Raw genomic sequence first — 20,322 nt, forward strand, 5'->3', positions numbered from 1 at the left:
TATCATCTGGTAAATATTCCCGGGGCAGCTGATGTATCAAAGGGCAGAGAGGACAGAATTGGTCATTTCCACCTGCTTTAAAATGTAGATGCTTAATGTAAGATCTTGCAATGGAGATGTGAAAGTAAGCATCTTTCAGATCTAAGGTAACCATGTAGGTTTTTGGAGCAAGCATAGGTAAGAGCTTTTGTAAGGCAAGCATTCTGAACTCTGGAATCAGAAGAGATCTGCTTAGTTTTGACAAATCTAAAATGGGTCTCCACACTCCCTCTTTTCTTGGGACAAGAAAGTGTTTTGAATAACACCTCCTTCCCTTCTCCTGGGAGGGTACTTCTCTGGAACCTTGCCACAAAAAGTAGACCTATTTGGTTCAGAGCTACTTTTAGTTGATTTGGTGGAATGGTACGAATCCCAGCAGGCGCCGGGAGGGAGGCAAAAGAGGCTGTAGCCTGTTGAGATGATGCAGAGCACCCGTGTGCCTTGGGTAATCCTGACCCTTTCTCATTGTGAAACAAAGCCAACCTTCCTCCTAGCTTTGAAGGGATAGTGGAGTTAGAGAAGGGGTGGTTGGAGTGCGACTTGAGAAGAAGGGACAGGGAGGGGACTGGCTGAGCTATGGTTGCTCCGCTTTGAATCCTGGGGCTGGGTCCACTGGGCCTGGAAGTAGATTCTGGTTGCCATATTTTATGTTGCCTTGGTGCTTTAGCCGTTCGGAGTCTTTTCCCCCTTTACCTTTGCTGTGAGGGACAAAAGGACTAGGACAGTTTCTGTTAAATCCTAGGTGGTTGCACATGCATAAAGATTTTGACAGTCTGCACAGATTTAGCCTTCTTCTCCAGTTTGACAACAGCCTCTGATTTGGCTCCAAACAAAAAAGTCTTAGTCTAGAGGGGCATCTAGAATATCAGACTTAACATGGTCCAGAAGGGATGGTTCCCTTAACCAGGCATGTCTACAGATAACAGACCCTGATGCAGCCACCCTGCTTGATGCTTCAACAGCATCACAGACACAATGCAAATAATGCTTTGCAATTTGAGAAATACAAGTTGCAGATGTCCAGCAATTCTCTATAGACAGACTGGTCTTCTACACCTCCAGTTTATCTTTCACATGGTGCAGCAGAGTTTCCTGGTCCTTAACTATATGGAACGGCCAACTGAGAGTTGCCATAGCCAGGGTAGCAGAATGGCAGAAGTATAAACATTTTTGACAAAACAATCCAAGGTTCTCCCTTCATCATTGGGGATGGATTCCTGGAAGTATTACCTTAAGTTCCCTTAGGACCTGGAGTCAACACTTCAGGATCAGCAGGAGTATTCCTAAAAGATGCTTGTGGGAATCCCAGGACCCTGGCTTCCTAGGAGCAGGTGGTTGGGAGTCTGGCTGCAGGAAACCGTCTGAAATATCATCATCCACAATGTCTAATACTGGAGGAATGGCCAAAGGTTTATGTTCAGAGAGCTTAAGAAATTGTCTGACCTCTTTTTCAACTGAAGGCACTCCTGAGCTTCCCAATGGAAATACCCTCTCATTTTACAAAGTATTTCCCCAAAGCTGAAGTCCTCAGGTGGGGAAGCACAGGCTGAAATATCTTCAGAGTCAGAATCGGCATACGAGTCTGTGGACAACTAGTCTAAATAAGCAAACTCACTCTCATCTGAATTATAATAACCTGAAGATCCATGGGGAGAGAATCCCTCTTTCTTTTCCCAGTAACAGCTTCTGTAGGGGCAGGCCGCCTGATACGACTGTGCTGCCTGGAAGTCACAATATGGAGTAAATTCTCAGCCAGTCTAAGCAGATCAGGCTCCCCACCCACACAGGCCTGTCAGCAAGAAGGCCTAGGCTAAGGCATGAAAGAAAGAATCCTTTTAGGTTTGGCCTTAGGATTGGTCCTGGGACCAGACTGTGCAGCCTGCAGCCACCTGTCTACAAAGTCAACCGCTGACCCCTCAGAGTTCTTTTGATTTCGATCTTCCTATATGAAGCCTTAACATGGCAGTTGAACGCCACGGCCTGCAAAGCGGTCTTGGACCCAACCAACAACCCTTGTCCTTCGACTTGTTTGGATATAGGGGAGTCTGGAAGCATGTCGGACTCCAATACGGCACTGAGAAGTGGCCTCCAACACTTCCTTGGTCATCGGAAGGGACTGAGGGTCTCCTTTCCTTTGACAATCAAGTCTCGGCAGACTAATGACAAAATTGTCATCCACCACTCAAAGTTTTAGACTATTCTCCCTATGTTTTTGAGAGGGGTCAAGAGTAGGACTGGTGGGATACTATAACACATGAGAATCTCTGAAGCCCTTTTTCTTTCTCCAGGTACTGAGCAAGGGACCTGGCCTTATGACAAATCATTAACTTATTGAAATGGGCACAGTGGGGACAATTAGGAACGTTGTATTCTGGGCTTAAGAAAAGAGAAAGGGAGGAAAAGTCTCAATGTGAAATCTGTTTTTCACAATCAAGATAGACTAGTTATAGAATTCATCCACGTACACACAATAAAAAGAGAAAAAGAAGCTTTCCCCAGTGCACTTAGCTTTGAGAAGCACTCTGGTCTTTGGACTGACCAACCTAGTCCAAAGGATGAGGATGCTCTGAACCCCATCGGCAAAAAAAGAGCTGTAGGGTGGTGCTGGCCAACTCTTATATTCAGACATCCTGATGTCAGGTGCAGGGTGTCCACCAGGCCAGGAGGAGGAAGTTAAATCTGTGGTACTTGGGCCAGCCAAGGGCTACCACAGACAAGAATACCCAGATGTTTATTACTGCAACAATGAAAGACTATGAATATCTACCACATCAACAAATGCTAATAAAAAGAAAGTTTCTGACAACAGTAAAAGATGTGTACTTCAACATTATAAAAGGCATTCAAAACGGGTGAGCAAGTCTCTCAAACTTATCATAAGAGTTCCAATGAATTCGAAATATAACCATATGGCCTTCTTTAGCTATATTACAGAGGTTAGAACTAACCTATAATTCTGTACTGAACTTATCTCCAATGGTACCTCCTTCTCTCAACCACATACTGTAGGTAATATTCTTAGGGAGAAATTATCTTCCCCCTTCAATTTACCCATCATCCCCTCCATCCACTCCCCCTTCTCCTCCCACATAAGCCAATTTGGACCAAATCCTTCTGGGTCCTAACAATGTACATGGACATCTACTGAAGTCCCACCTAGCAAAACCTCTCTGTCAACTTGTCAATCTGAGAGTCTCTCTAATGTGCATGTCCCCTAGTTGTGGATAATGGCAGTTATGGTGCCCTTGCATAAAGGTGATCCCTCTAATGACCCTGGGAACTACAGTCCTACAAGTCTCACTAGTGTTACCTGCAAGACCATGGAACACATTACAGCTGAACACTGATACAAGTGACCATCTCCCTAAATATATACCACTTCAGCTTTGTAAATGGCAGATCATACCTGCTCAGCCTGGTTGAGTTATTTAAAAGAGAGAGTTACTGAGTTCAAGGGTAGAGGCATACAGTCAACAAAAGTTACATGGACCTTGCCAAAGCCTTTAACACCATGCCCCGTACTGGAACTATGGACAAACTCTGCTTTAACTCATACATAGTTTGTCGGACAGATAACTGGCAGCGACAGAACTCATACTATCAAGACTGGGGACATTTGCTCTAGACAGATAAAGAACACCAGTGGTGTCCATCAGGACTCTGTCTTGGGCATCCTTCACTTTGACATGCATGACTCAGGCATAAAAGCAGATACCAAAGGTCTACGTACTCAACAAATTTGGTTAGCCAAACAGGGTGGCTGTCATATCTAATATGGATACTCAAATTCTTCAACAAGAGCAGAACTACACAAATGTTTGGTTCTATTAATCATGGACTTACCCTCAACAATCAAGAAATGCAGCATACTTTGCTATGGTTCACCTAGCTCAAAAAAGGTGTAGTTCCATCTACTCATCCCTTACGGAGCCCATCACTCAATATAATATACTCTTCAGCAAATACCTTGCTAAGCCCCTAAACCAGATGGGCAGACCTCACCATTTCCTCATCAGAATGATGGATGGCCTCAGTACCCCCAGCTACTCTGACAGACTAAAACCTTGTCCCTCTACTCAGCGTCAGACAGACTCCTGAGGGATGAACTCGACTTTATTTTCCATGACTGAACCAACATTCGCCGAACTTCTCCTCATAAACAGAAATGGTGGTGCAGCTTGCATGGACACACAAATACAAATACATCCTAGTTATCTACTCTGCTCCTTTGAGGCATTTCTTTTAACTGAAAATTAAGAAAAGGGGTCACCTTTGGTAGACCAGTGTGTGATCACCCACTGAATGCATCTGCAAGACTTTCTTAGACAGCAGAGATACTGGGAACAGCAACTTTAGTGGTATCTCTCTGCCCAACTTAACAGCACGGAGACAGGGAAAGCAGTGCGGTGGAAGACATTACATCAACCACACTGGCTGTTACGTGTTTATCAGTATTAATGCAAACAGCGACTGGGGACCTCTATCGATTTGAAATCACCATTAACCATCCTGTTTCTACACTAAAACAAGTACAGGAGGTGTTACAAGATCCGAAGACAAAAACTAGGTAAGCAATGGAACACTGTAGCAGCACACTCGCAGGGCCTTCATGAGATTCAGATCTGGTCATAAACAGTGGAGTCCAGAACTGAAGATACAGAAAGCGAAGCATGGCGCAGCAGTCTACGGATCAGTCTTCCTGAGAGAGCAGAAGAATTGAAGCCTGTATTAATCATCATGAAAGAGGTGCAGATTTTCTTGGGGGTCAAGAGACATGCCGGTCAGAGAGGGCACATAACTGCACCTAAAGTCAGTAAAAACAACATATCTAGACAGTCTATTATAACATTTTTGGATTACAGTGATACAGCCATCACGCTAAGAAGGGCTACTGAGTCAGTGCAAAATCTAAAGACAGTCAGACCAGAATAGCTCCAGATTATAGTAATGCTCTCTTTCAGAAAAGAAAAACCTTTGCTTTTCTTACTATAAAACCCATGGAACTGGGGTCTATGGTGCTGCTGAGATATTCAGAGACTATTACTCTAACAAAAGAGGGGGGTGCAGCCCACATTTTTTAAACAATGGGGCAGACTGAGCAGTTTCTCGCTACAAATGTGGCATTCACCCAGCCACCTGTGTATAAGCAGTGAGCAAAAAAGGCCTACCTCACAAAAAAGTAAGAACAGGCCAGCTGTGATATCTCCAATAACATCTGAAGAGGGCAAGGGATACCAGGAAGTGCTCAGTACACAGCCTACAGCTAGGAAATCCCTTGATGGGAGACCACCATCATAAGTTGCTGAACTGGTTTGCTACCCTGGCTTACAGTTCAGGTGGTGACAATGAGTCTGCTTTTACCACCCTAGACATTACCGTACAGGCTGTTTTCCAGATGAAAACTGATCATGAAGCAGAGAAGGGACAGAAACCACTACTAACTTTATCTGCTAAGTGAGGTTGGGGCAGGACAGACCTTTGATTACTACTGCATACATTTTTGAAGATGCGTGTTCTGTATCTGCTAAGTGAGGTTGGGGCAGGACAGACCTTTGATTACTACTGCATACATTTTGGAGAATGCGTGTTCTGTATCTGCTAAGTGAGGTTGGGGCAGGACAGACCTTTGATTACTACTGCATACATTTTTGAAGATGCGTGTTCTGTATCTGCTAAGTGAGGTTGGGGCAGGACAGATCTTTGATTACTACTGCATACATTTTTGAAGATGCGTGTTCTGTATCTGCTAAGTGATGTTGGGGCAGGACAGACCTTTGATTACTACTGCATACATTTTTGAAGATGCGTGTTTTGTATCTGCTAAGTGAGGTTGGGGCAGGACAGATCTTTGATTACTACTGCATACATTTTTGAAGATGCGTGTTCTGTATCTGCTAAGTGAGGTTGGGGCAGGACAGACCTTTGATTACTACTGCATACATTTTGGAGGATGCGTGTTCTGTATCTGCTAAGTGAGGTTAGGGCAGGACAGACCTTTGATTACTACTGCATACATTTTTGAGGATGCGTGTTCTGTATCTGCTAAGTGAGGTTGGGGCAGGACAGACCTTTGATTACTACTGCATACATTTTTGAGGATGCGTGTTCTGTATCTGCTAAGTGAGGTTGGGGCAGGACAGACCTTTGATTACTACTGCATACATTTTTGAGGATGCTTGTTCTGCTTGTCAGCTTTTCTTTGAGTAATGCAGTTGCACAGTATAGAAGGACATGGCCATAAAGGTAAACATGTGTCCACACAGGGAGTAGCTGTTTTTTTTAATGGACACTCGTAGAAAAAGAAGAAAAGGTTTGACTGACATACTGGGGAAGTTAGATCTAGTATGCATGCTTCTACAAACGAACAAGGATATGCACGATGGAAAACAGATGAACTGCATGATTTTGCTTTTTGTTCCTTGAAAATCTAAGCATGCTACATGGACACATAGATAGGCAGAAGGCTGGCTAGAGACTAAAAGCAGTGAATACTAAAAACAGCTGTAATAACGCAAAATGTTTTCTTTTCTTTTACAGTGTTAAAGTGACTGCATCATTTTTGCCTACTTAAGTCACGTACACAGTAAAGATATATACAAAACAAATTATATTTTGTTTCTTTCCTGACATCCAGTGTTCTAATGGAAAATAAGTTATTTAATAATTGTTTTGCAAATAAATAAGTTACCCCGCTGTTTACGGTGATACATTATTACAATGATTCTTTACTTAGGCTTGGCAGATGTGGGGAAACACTGTTGCTAGTTTAACTGGGGAAGCAATTTTGTTACTGCCTGCCTTGCTCAACTTTGCAGACGTTTCCTTGAGTGTGGGTAGGAATGAATGAATGAGACAAAATTCCAGTTTGAGTGCGCACATAATATATCCAAATAAGCAATTAAAAGAACCTGTTACTTGAAATGTTAAAAGGTTGGCAACAAGTATACAGTTGTGAGGGAAGTTATCAAGTATAAATGGAAAGTTATTTTACTTCAGGAAATGACATTAAAAAGAACAGAGCGCTCAGCATCCTGAGAAAGTAGAAAGGTTGGATAGTATACAGTAGTGTGAAGTCCGCAAAAAGGTTTTTTGGGGGGGGGTTAATAACCTTAATTCATGAAACACTAGGGTGAAGCCACCTGGAAAGATAAAAATGGGTAATATGTAATGTATTAATAGGGCACCATGACATTCAAATAGGGGACTTTTATGGGTCTAACGAGGAAACCCAGTATATGTAGCAAGCTTTTGGAGCACCATTAAATGAAATGCAAGCAGGAAGACTGGAATTGTAATTGAAGGAGACTTCTAATATAGTGTGTCATCCAGATAAGGCTAGACTACCTAAAGGTAGAAACAGATTCCCTAAATATGGCAAGGAACTGGTCAAATGTATGAAGGGGGTACACATCATAGATATTTGGAGGCTTCTGCACCCTGGCAAGTTTGATCATATGTTTCGCTCCAATATGACAAGGAGTGTTGGCACACTGGATTTTAGAGCTGGAGCCTTGTTGGATCTCAGCGTGGTAGTTTTGACCTTGGACAAAGCAGGGGTGGGGGAGTTAGAGAAAGTGAGGAATGAAGGATATACACCTCAATTCTGAAAGATGACAAGAAGCTGAGGCAGTTGGAGTACTGGACTAAGAATGATGCGGAAGTATGGGATGAAAGTAGCACTGTCACAGACGTGCATTCAGACTACTACCAAAATGAAACCAAGGGAATAGAATGCCACCAGACATGAAGGAGGAGGCAGCAAGAGCTATTGAAACAGCAGAACACCCTGGGAGTAAAGTGATTGTTCAAATTACATGAAGTCTGCAGCTCTCACCCCCCCCCTATCCCCATTTCATCCTTCCTTATCTCATCCGGTCACCCCCCTCACTTACTGCAGCTCACCATCACACTTCCCTTTTCTCTTTGCATCTCTCACACTTCCCTCCTTTCTACTCCCCTTCTCTCTGCATGCCTCGCTCTCCATTTGTCTCTTCTCCCCATAGTATCCTTTCCAGTAACTATTCTGACTTGCCCCTTCTAATGTCTCCATACCTCCCTATATGACAATATGGTGCTATCCCTGTAGCATAAGCCATCTCAGTCATTATGGCTACATCTTATCCAAAAAGTTCTACTAAGCTTAATTCCAGTTTTCCATCCATGTTTTGACTTTGCAAAATACTGCCCCTTCAGGGTAGTGCACACATTTAAGTACATGGGCATCATTATGACTTGAGGAGGCTGCTCCTTCAGAAGATGAAAGAAGGTGTAAAGATCTCAAAGCTAACATTTCTAAGAAGAATTAACATAGTTGGATTCTTCTTTCTACCTAAAATAATTTGTTTTTAATGAGACATTCCACAGTTGGTAATTTACAATTTGTTTCAATAAGTTTCAGACAATAATGATGAATTTTACCGTACAGAATATTATATTACACTTTACTTTCTGCTACTTCAAAAACTAAGCCAACACAGGAATGGAGAAAGGAGATTCCTCCTATAGGGATGACTGCAATTATGGGAACAGAGGAAAAGGCAAGAGGGGGGCTGGAATTTACTGGAGAAACTGGCAAAGGAACCAAGGTATTGGGAGCAACTAATCAGAGAGGCAAAGGTAACAGCATGAGAAGAGGCCAAGAATACATCTGGACTGCAGGCTAGAGACTGCCTTCCCTATCAAGGGCTGATATCAGACTACAAGGGAAAAGAAAGGAATAGGTGGATCCTAACTGAAAGACCGGCACTGGCAGAGTTTTTAGTTAAATCTAGAACAGAAACTGATGTTTAAAAAGGGATAATTAGTAAGGCATATAAAATACTGTGCTACAAGTATAGGAATCATACGACAGAAAGGATTGGGAAGAGAAAATGGATAAGCAATTGACAAAAATAAAAATAAAAAAAAACGGGACGATATATCTATGGCTCTCAAACATGCAACAGTCGGGAAGATTTAGGATTTTTTCTTGAAGTGTTTATGTAAGTAATTTATACCTCAAACAGACTCCAAATAATTTTTTCTTGGGTAGATTAAATGATGGGTAAGAAAGAATTAGTTGAAAACATATTTTTGGGAGAGTAATGAGTTTGCAGACTTTAAAAATTCCCTGCAGACTACTCTGTCAGAAATACTGGGTGAGCAAATTGGTGTGACTAAGAAAATGATTTTTTGAGCTGTGATACAGGATCTGAATTGCCTAGACATAGTAAGGCCTTGCTGAGCTTAATTCTGGTGGCGGCCAGAAAGGGAAATACTAGAAATGGAAATCAAAGTCTAGTCTGGGAAATATCACTGTAGAGCTGGTCAACGCTAGTAGCCTAAATAATAAAGTGACCTCTCCCAAAAGATCTTTATTTTTGTTATTACTGAAACCTTGTTCCAAAACAGTGACAGCACTCTGCTCTCCCCTGGTTTGTTTCTTTGCCTATCACTCATTTATTCCCATAAATGTAAATGTCAGAATTGCTGTTGGTGGTGTGTCTGCCTTCATCCTAAACACCATCACTTCTAGAATAATTGTTCAGGATAATGACCTCAAACTCCTTAATTTCTTATTGTTGGTAAACAAGACCTCATACCACTTCTTGGCCAACTACAGAACTCCATACATGATACCCAATAATCAAACACTTTACTTAATAAAACACAGCCCCAACTTTCAAGTCAATCAACCCTGCTTTTCCAAATTTTACACAGGGTCGGGGTGTTGCTTCAATTGCCTCCACTCCTCCCATTTCAGAACCACTGTCCTACCCTCTTCATTAGTGTTGTGAACACTCCAAACTACTGGAAACTTCAACATGGTGTCTTTACTCCTCCCACACGGGGTATATCAGCGAGAGAGAGAGAGAGACACACAGAGTCTGAAAGTCTCCTAGACCTGCTAGCTAAAGTGATTTTATCTGGTCTAATCCTTTAGAGTTTGTTTCTTGTTAGACCGGTCACCTGCTTGGTCACGGGTGGGATACCAGACTTCACTCGGGCCCTCTGGATACCTTTGTTTGCCACCCACTTTATGGCTCTGAACAAATACTGCTGCATATATCCAAAATTTATTCTCCCAGTTCAGGCCAACACTGAATGCAAAACTAAAAGAAGACTTAAAAGTGAAAGAAAAAAGTCACGGGCATTCGGAAGTAATGTAGGTGAAACACTGGTATATCCTTAAAGGGCATCTGCATATATCCCATGGGCCTCCACTACAGGAGATTTAAGGTACTACATAGTAAAGATTATAGCTTTGTTGGGTGTTGTAGTTTTTGCTACTAGATTATTTCACTTAACATAGGCTGTACATACGCATCTACCTTTTTGTAGAAACAACAAACTACCGAATATGCCTAAAATAAACAAAGCGCCATTTATACACATTTACAGTTTTCTTCTGATGTTCACTCCCCACCTGGCTAACTAGTAAAGGTTTACACAGCACAGGTATACATTTTCATGGGTGACCTGGCCATTTGGACTTCTAAGTAATGTACTCAGTAAAAAAAAACTGAAACGGAAAACTATGAATCACAGCAGAAAAATGTTGACTTCCATGCTGATTACACAAGCTGCTGTAAGTTAAATATTTCAACAAATGAGTAAGGTTACATTTGGAAATGCCAAACAACCATTTAAATGAATAGAAAGCAGTTGCTGAAGTGAAATTCATTTGGAATGACAAACCAGTGAAAAACTTCCTTTACAAAAAAAAATGCCCAAGTAGAACTCGGAAACACATTCATAAACAATCTTTTGGAATACCCCTGGGGAAATTATCCTATCAAACAGTATATATATATATATATATATATGTATATATATATATATATATATATATATATATATATATATATATATATATGCGCTTGGATGATTTTCAACTCCAATTGGTCTACAGTGTTTTGGCACAAATGATGCAGGAATCCTTAAAGAAAAAAACTTTAAAACTATGTCATGGCTCTGCAACCAGCAATACAAGGCCTCCCCAGCTTACATTACAACACCTACTCCATGCCTTTCAATCTCTTTTAAAACAAATAAAAGCTATCTCAGATGGCTATTTTTGAGCTACAGCCCCACTTTTCAAGTATTTGTTTTTCACATCATTGCCAAACCATTCACACACTGCAATCAACTTGGAACTTTTTTTTTCCTGTTTATTAAATTTAGAAACTCAAAAGAACATCTTGAGCTAATTAACTTTTTTCAAAATTGAGTAATTTTTCACTTCTGGAAAACTAGGACCTTTGAAAGATAAATCTTACCCATCCACCATGGTCTCGGATCCAGGGATCTAAGTTATTGTTCAGGTACGTTGTCATCCATTCTGCGATGCGCACAACTAATAACCCCATCTCTTTTTCTACACATTCGACACACAGTGCACCTCCAAAGGAAAAGAAAGCTACAATACGGCCCCAGTTCACACCATCCCGGAAGAGTTCATTTACAACTTGCTCAAAGCTCTGGTATGCTGTACTTGGAGTGATATGGAGTTGAGAAGTCAGATCATTAAAGGCCATGCGATACCGCAATTCAAATTCATTACCCGCTTCTTGCATGGCCTGCTTAACAGCATCAATTTCTATAACATCCTGTATGCCAGGAAGACTGTTCCCACTAGCAGCACCATTAGCCTCTCCATTTATTCCACTGTGGATGTGGTTAACTTCAGTAGGTGATCCATCAAGTGAAGCCAACTGATTCCAGCTGTAACCTTTACTAGCCAGTTTGACAGATATGAAGTATTTCACCAGCTCTCTGTTTGTGTGTGACATTTTTGTAGAGGGATTTACGTCATAAAGTCCATCATTAAATTAGCATTCGTGTGTCTTCTGGTTATCTGGGCACTGAAGACCTCTGGAAATGAGACTAGTATTAATTATTAGGTAAAAAAATGACCTCTAAGTGACTGGAAACAATATAAAAGCAAAACACGTGCACCATACCTCTCAACCTCTAACCATAAAAAATCTGGACAAAGGAAAACTAGTGGGCAAAGACTCAAAATTAGAGACAGATTTTAAATATTGCTCTAATGAATTTGGAAAGTTGCTAGAACAAGTTTTGCATTAGCATGCATTTTATAAAGGATATGAAGTCTGAAACTAAAAATGCATGTCATTTACTGACTACAGTCCTCAATGATTTGCCAGAAAACCAAAACTTTTATGAGAGACAGACCAAAAACATGAGACAAACATCTAAATATGAGAAAATACAGCTGAGAGGGATGACATCCAGAGTAAAACAGATTCACTCAAACAGTATTTTAAAATTAAATATTGTAACTCTCAACGATAATGATAGTCTTAAAGACAATGTAATGCACTTTATTTATTCATGCCAGCCAGAATTCCAACATCAAGGTAGCCAGTCCCATAGAGGACCACTCACTCTCAACCATCCGCAGCCATTACTCTGCCACCCACATTTACAAAAGGGATACAGACTCACACACAGTTACATGCCTGCACATACACCCCTCACACACCTGCGTAGAATCCCACTCAAGCACACGCACAAACACCTACACAACCACATTCAGAGACATGTTTAAATCCATGCGAAGAAACACATCCACACAGAGATGCACATTCAAACATACATAGTTATTCAACCTAGACACTGACATGCATGCGCGTGGATGCGAACACACACACACACACACACACACACACACACACACACACACACACACATCCATCCATGCAGATAGGTTAGAGGGCAGTACGCTGGCAGCCGAGAGAGGAACTCCCCTCAAGTAGGCGACTGAACCATCCGTGCCTTCCCAGTTTTGTCAACTGGCTGAGAATGGGCTACAGCCCCCTATGAGGCAATCCTCTGGCTTACATTTTTTCTAAGTAGATGCCCTCCATAAGTGACAAAATGAACTACTCTTTTGTCAAGCAAGACCTCACAGCCTGTCTAGACAGAGATACTAACTGAACCATGTTTCTCAGCAATGCAAAAGGACTGTGCATAACACTTAGGAATTTAAACACAGGAGGTTTTGGACAGCAGGAGGTTGCCAGAACTGTGAAGACAAAATGATTCAGTCATTTCACATAACTATACTAACTTGTTTTACTGTTCTTATCTTTAAAATGGGTAAGAATACCAAGCTGTGAATCCAAAAGAAGGATTAAGGACCCAACTAGCAAAGCATCTTTGGCCCTGGAAGGCAAGGTTCAGTATGCAAAGTCTAGGGAAAGTAAGGAACAAAGACCAAGCCACAGCTTCACAATGACCACTTTCAAGACCCATCCCCAAAAGGAGACCACAACGGCTTTGAGCTCTGACAGCTGCATGAATGGGCTTACATGCCGAGTTATAACAAAAGTTGATAAAAAACACTGGTCCTGTCTTACACAAATGAATTCCTAACTTTTAGATGGGGTAGGGTTTTACAGCTGGATAAATGTTCTAAGTTCTAGAGATGAAGATGAATAGTGGCCTCACAAAGTCTTGGAGGTATTTCACCTGGATTCTTGAAATGAGGACAGAGGGAAGAAAACTTAATTTGCTGGTTCGATGGAATATCTAGCAATATATTGGGCATAACAGAAGGATTAAAAATCACGAAATGGGTATTAATTATAAAATAATTTAAGTAAATGGAGAAAATGTAAAAGCACAACATATCCGCAGATTCACAGTTTTAATCAAACAGAACTTTAGCTGGGAATGGGTTACAGCCTCCTGCTAAGAGGCAATCCTATGATAGGTATACCACTCCAGAACAATTCCACGAAAAAAATAAATAAATAAATAAATAAAAAAAAACCTAACAAACACGTCCAACTGAATTTACCACATATTACCCAAGACCCTTAAAAGAACTGAATAGACAGGTAAAAAAAACTGATATAGCAAAATTCAAATCCCATATACAGTGATGAACCCATTTTAAGAGCATCTTGAGCATTTGAACAGATGTTACATAAGGTTCACAAAGGCAAACTGATGAAGCAGGATGGGACACTTTTAGTGGACGTATAAGACACGCCAAAGTGAAGGTAATACTGTAGTATAACGCACACAGAAATGTACATCAATCAGTAAATCCTTATCCACATATCAGTGAGAAAATTACCTGTGAAATATAAACTCTTGCTAGTATGAAGAGTTTTTAATATCTGTGGGGAAAACAAATTTCTGTTAGGATGAAACCCCAGACCCTGCAGTGTTATTTAGAGCAAAGGTAAGTATGGCTACACCTCCTGCCTTACTGCTGAATAAGGAAGCTCTGCTCACAAGAAAAAGATGAAAACTCTTGCTGGTCCATCATTCCTGCAATATAAAGGACTATGGTTGTACTGACCAGTGAAAGAGAGGAAAGCTCCAGAGACTTTTCTCCCTTCAGATGAAATAAGAACTAAGAAACAGGATGGAAGACAAAGCCACTCCATTCAGTGCTTTTGTAGGACAGTCTCAACTCTGATCCTTGGAAGTTGAGTTACTGAGATGTGTCACAAAGACATTTCTCTCCAGCAGACACAAATACTTTGTACTTACTGAAAGACAACACAAAGCTGTCACTGATGGTTTTAAAGTATCTGACCAAAACAGTCTGGCAGAATTTAGTGATTTCTCACAAGATAAATGGTCACTAACATAACTCAGGAAAGCTCCAAAGCCAGCAGCTACATGGCTAATTTGCAAAGCTGGTGAAATATTGTTCTCCCTGTTTATGAAGCACATGACCAAAGCACTGCTAGTAACCACTTCAGAAATTCCAGGGTGAAAACCGCTTGTACACCCCTTTACAATATGCTTTCAACTGTCCACAACAATAACACTTCTCAACATGAAGACCAGACATCGTTATCAGAATCTGGAATTGGTCGAGAGGATTGAATGGTCAGTCTATACTCCTCTGAGCTAAAAAAGGATGCATCAATGGAGTTCACTGGACATGGATGGTGCCAGGGGAACTTCTTGGCCTACACTGCCTTCTGCCTTTTCTCTACGACGTTTCAAATAACTTTGAAACTTTATCACATATAGCCTGGCGTTTTGAAATCATCACTATGCTGGCTAATAGAAGGTCTGCATCACAAATTTACGACAATTTTTCTTAAGCAATGTCCTGCAATATCCCAGAAAGACATTCATCTGAAAAGAAAACCTCTCTCTTACATTTTTCTTAATTAATGTGAAACCAAGGAAGACCAGGAAAAAATGTAATTTCCTTGATTGTGCTTGTATTACACATCATCTACATACAAAAATGAATGAGTTCCTCTCAACTAGAGGGCTGCTATGGCTGGGGCCTGGTATCTGGAGAAGACGACTGGGGCTTCAGTCAGATCAACTGAAGGAATGACGGACAAACCACATGCAAGGACAAAAATCAAGGATACATCAGTATGCACCCTTCAAAACTCGAGTGATCATCTATGCCTTTGAGGGTAAGATAGAAAAAATGGTTTAGAAGAGTTATTTTTGAACTTTGAGTTTGAAACTAGACAGATCCACGATAGGTCTCCACTATTTCTTCTTGTGATGAGCTGAAAATGGAAATGCATCTGTATTTAGTAAACAGAAGAGCCTCTTCTTTAGAATCTTTCACAAAGAAAGACAATCCTGGCCAAGAAAGAGAACACCTTTAGAAAGGACTGGTGAATGTGTTTTTAAATTAACTTCATGATGAAACCGTCTTCAAGTTTCTCTTAGTCAGAAATCTGTTGAAATAGTCTTTAATTTGCAAAATACATGAATGGTTTTCCACAAGAAAAAAAACTTGGGTACTAGAGGTGCAGAAAAACAATGGAACAGCAGCTGGAATTCCCTACTGCAAAAGCACAGAAGAAAAGAAAATGACATTTAGAAGAAGTATGTCTGAATTAGTGGGAATCCCCCCCCAAAAAAACTCAGGTGTCAGATAAAGTCCTGACTATAGCCTAGGTGACCTGGAATCAATTACTGACCTGATGAAGCTGGCAGGACATAATGAGTCTGGCCATCATGGAGGAAGGCTAACTGGGTTGGGGCTATCCAGTGTGCAATCCGCTGAAGGAGGGACAGTGCTGCAAGAGGTGCCCAAGTGAGAGACTGGCAGTAACTCTTGCTATGAATACCTACATCAGAGGTCTGTCCACAGCCAATGGAAGGGTTAGGTCTAAAATAAATATGCCCTCATTGTTGGGAGTGCCAGCAAGGGCACAAATCAAGGCTGCCTATATGAAGGCCTCCTCTGGGCAGCTCTTGAACTCACTGAGGAATACCCAGGATGGAGGAACAAACAGGCATTACTAATGGAATTGTCAGCAGGCACACACAGTAAAACAAGCATACAGAAAATACATTTTGGTATAAACCCAAGTTTACAAAAAAGAAGCCACAAACCCCAACACAAGGTCTTACTCTCACTAAATGATCTCTCTATGAGTGTCCAACAGTCTCACACAAAAATAATTTCTTGTCACTGTTGAAGTCTATTTCAGAACTTGAAAGGTATGACAAAAAAATAGACAAGGTCCAAGTTATAAATTTTCCTCTTGTTCAGACACTAGCAGGATAATTACTTGACAAGGACAGCAACCATGCTTGCCAAATAAATAGGTTGGTAGGTAAATTTTAGGCTAGCAGCCCTTGTGGGCCACTTAGACTTAACCTACTACAAAGCTTCCCATTAAAAATAATGGGAAATGTAACCCTGAAGTGAAAGGATAAGATTTATTATCAGCATAACTTCTCACCTGTACCCAGCTAAGACAGTAACAGGACATGGGCAGCTATACACACTAAGCACCTGAGATTGGTTGCTCTTAGCAACTAGCATCACTGCTTTCCTTGCAATCTCCTAGTCACTTGACCGCAGAGAATAACTAAAACATTGGTGTACTTGCAAGAGAAAATCATCCCTGAACATGTATTTTTACTTACTTAATTACTGTCGGAAAGCCAGATATACATCTGGGTGCTGGGGTACTAGTACATGCAGCCCACGGAACAATTCCATCCCATTTGCTTTATTTGTTTTAGACAGATCAGAGTGGGGATGGAATGGCTACACTAGCAAAAAAAAAAATTACATATAATAATGTTAACTGTACCACTTTTGGCAATTACACAATGCAAACTATAAGTTCATAGGGAAGTACTAGGCCAATGGCCTTGGAGTCTTCACAAGCCTAGCCCATAGGACTACCCTGGCATTGTGCCACCTGACCTTAGTTCCCAGTGCCTCTGTCAAGTAGAGCCACTGGACTGATCCTTGCGGTGAATTTTCTATTTCCCATCCACTCATCAGGATTTCTCTTGAAGAGGGCCAGTGGGGTGCTCTGTTTGACATGTATGGGAAGTCTATTCCATAGCAAGGGCAGTCTCTGGGTTATGAACCTGTCCCTCCAGCACGTTCTGTTGATTGTGGTAATGAGATTGAGGTCTATGGAGCGTGTGGTGCGGAGGGATTGGGATTTCTTTAGATGTAGCATTTCTAACAGAGCTGGGTCAGACATGGCTTTGTAAGTCAAGCAGAGATCGCCTCTAAGTAGGTGATACGAGACAGAGAATAGTTGGAGTTTTTTTGAGTATGTCCATATAGGACAAATGTTTAAGGCCTAGAATCCTCTTTGTGCGGTACTTCTGCGGCCTTTCCAGTTGTTGCAGGTGTCTAGTGAGGTACATGCCAAATGGGGCATTGTACTCGATGACTGGCCTAATGAGGGAAGAGTAGAGGGAGACAATGACCTTTTTCTTCCTGGATGCAAAACCCTTAGTAATGAGATGTACCACATAGAAGGACTTTCCACAGTGGCAATGTGGTGGTCAGAAGAGAGGTTACTGTCAACCTGTGTTCCCAGATCTCTTATAACGCCTTCTGTGTTCAATGGACTACCATCGATGTGGTAATTCATGAGAACTGAGTTTTTCCCAAAGGGAATGATGACACATTATTACAGAAATTTCTATTTGGAGGAGCATTCTGTGGTGGAAAGGAGAGGAAAGTTTCAAGATCACAGTGAAGTGATGACTGTCATGGCCAGTGAAAAAACTAAAATAAAATAAAATATTTCTTCTTGTGATAAGCTGAAAATGGAAATGCATCTGTATTTAGTAAACAGAAAGTATTTTATGAGCCTCTTCTTTAGAATCTTTCACAAAGAAAGACAATCCTGGCCAAGAAAGAGAACACCTTTAGAAAGGACTGGTGAATGTGTTTTTAAATTAACTTCATGATGAAACAGTCAAGTTCCTCTTAGTCAGAAATCTGTTGAAATAGTCTTTAATTTGCAAAATACACGAATGGTTTTCTACAAGAAAAAAACTTGGGTACTAGAGGTGCAGAAAAACAATGGAACAGCAGCTGGAATTCCCTACTGCAAAAGCACAGAAGAAAAGAAAATGACATTTAGAAGAAGTATGTCTGAATTAGTGGGAATTCCCCCCCAAAAAACTCAGGTGTCAGATAAAGTCCTGACTATAGCCCAGGTGACCTGGAATCAATTACTGACCTGATGAAGCTGGCAGGACATAATGAGTCTGGCCATCATGGAGGAAGGCTAAGTGGGTTGGGGCTATCCAGTGTGCAATCCGCTGAAGGAGGGACAGTGCTGCAAGAGGTGCCCAAGTGAGAGACTGGCAGTAACTCTTGCTATGAATACCTACATCAGAGGTCTGTCCACAGCCAATGGAAGGGTTAGGTCTAAAATAAATATGCCCTCATTGTTGGGAGTGCCAGCAAGGGCACAAATCAAGGCTGCCTATATGAAGGCCTCCTCTGGGCAGCTCTTGAATTCACTGAGAAATACCCAGGATGGAGGAACAAACAGGCATTACTAATGGAATTGTCAGCAGGCACACACAGGAAAACAAGCATACAGAAAATACATTTTGGTATAAACCCAAGTTTACAAAAAAGAAGCCACAAACCCCAACACAAGGTCTTACTCTCACTAAATGACCTCTCTATGAGTGTCCAACAGTCTCACACAAAAATAATTTCGTGTCACTGTTGAAGTCTATTTCACAACTTGAAAGGTATGACAAAAAAATGGACAAGGTCCAAGTTATAAATTTTCCTTTTGTTCAGACACTAGCAGGATAATTACTTGACAAGGACAGCAACCATGCTTGCCAAATAAATAGGTTGGTAGGTAAATTTTAGGCTAGCAGCCCTTGTGGGCCACTTAGACTTAACCTACTACAAAGCTTCCCATTAAAAATAATGGGAAATGTAACCCTGAAGTGAAAGGATAAGATTTATTATCAGCATAACTTCTCACCTGTACCCAGCTAAGACAGTAACAGGACATGGGCAGCTATACACACTTAGCACCTGAGATTGGTTGCTCTTAGCAACTAGCATCACTGCTTTCCTTGCAATCTCCTAGTCACTTGACCGCAGAGAATAACTAAAACATTGGTGTACATGCAAGAGAAAATCATCCCTGAACATGTATTTTTACTTACTTAATTACTGTCAGAAAGCCAGATATACATCTGGGTGCTGGGGTACTAGTACATGCAGCCCACGGAACAATTCCATCCCATTTGCTTTATTTGTTTTAGACAGATCAGAGTGGGGATGGAATGGCTACACTAGCAAAAAAAAAAAAAAAATGACATATAATAATGTTGTCAACTGTACCACTTTTGGCAATCACACAATGCAAATTATAAGTTCATAGGTGTGTACTAGGCTAATGGCCCTGGAGTCTTTACAAACCTAGCCCATAGGACTACCCTGGCATTGTGCCACCCAACCATAGTTCCCAGTGCCTCTGTCAAGTAGAGCCACTGGAGTGATCCTTGCGGTGAATTTTCTCAAAATTTCTCTTGAAGAGGGCCAGTGAGGTGCTCTGCTTGACATGTATGGGAAGTCTACTCCATAGCATGGGCAGTCTCTGGGTTATGAACCTGTCCCTCCAGCACGTTCTGTTGATTGTGGTAATGAGATTGAGGTCTATGGAGCGTGTGGTGCGGAGGGATTGGGATTTCTTTAGATGTAGCATTTCTAACAGAGCTGGGTCAGACATGGCTTTGTAAGTCAAGCAGAGATCGCCTCTAAGTAGGTGATACGAGACAGAGAATAGTTGGAGTTTTTTGAGTCTGTCCATATAGGACAAATGTTTATGGCCTAGAATCCTCTTTGTGCGGTACTTCTGCGGCCTTTCCAGCTGTTGCAGGTGTCTAGTGAGGTACATGCCAAATGGGGCATTGTACTCGATGATTGGCCTAATGAGGGAAGAGTAGAGGGAGACAATGACCTCTTTCTTCCTGGATGCAAAACCCTTAGTAATGACATGTACCACATAGAAGGACTTTCCACAGTGGCAATGT

General features: G+C 41.3%; 2 protein-coding genes across 4 annotated transcripts in view; one reads left to right on the forward strand and one right to left on the reverse strand.

Moving 5' to 3' along the window:
* TPX2 (TPX2 microtubule nucleation factor) overlaps positions 1 to 20,322 on the forward strand; it is a gene marked incomplete in the record, with an annotated part of 1,896,622 nt that overhangs the window by 931,284 nt on the left and 945,016 nt on the right.
* Positions 1 to 20,322, reverse strand: part of BCL2L1 (BCL2 like 1) — a 386,017-nt gene that overhangs the window by 352,021 nt on the left and 13,674 nt on the right. For all 3 annotated transcript variants that reach the window (XM_044090330.1, XM_044090329.1, XM_044090328.1), the window contains exon 2: positions 11,298 to 11,892. In XM_044090330.1, the coding sequence (XP_043946265.1) occupies positions 11,298 to 11,810 (513 nt within the window). In that variant the 5' untranslated portion in view covers positions 11,811 to 11,892. The remainder of the gene's footprint in view (positions 1 to 11,297; positions 11,893 to 20,322) is intronic.

Source organism: Protopterus annectens, chromosome 12.part0, assembly GCF_019279795.1.
Source record: "Protopterus annectens isolate FY-2018-M chromosome 12.part0, PAN1.0, whole genome shotgun sequence".
In the NCBI taxonomy this organism is placed as follows: domain Eukaryota; kingdom Metazoa; phylum Chordata; order Ceratodontiformes; family Protopteridae; genus Protopterus; species Protopterus annectens.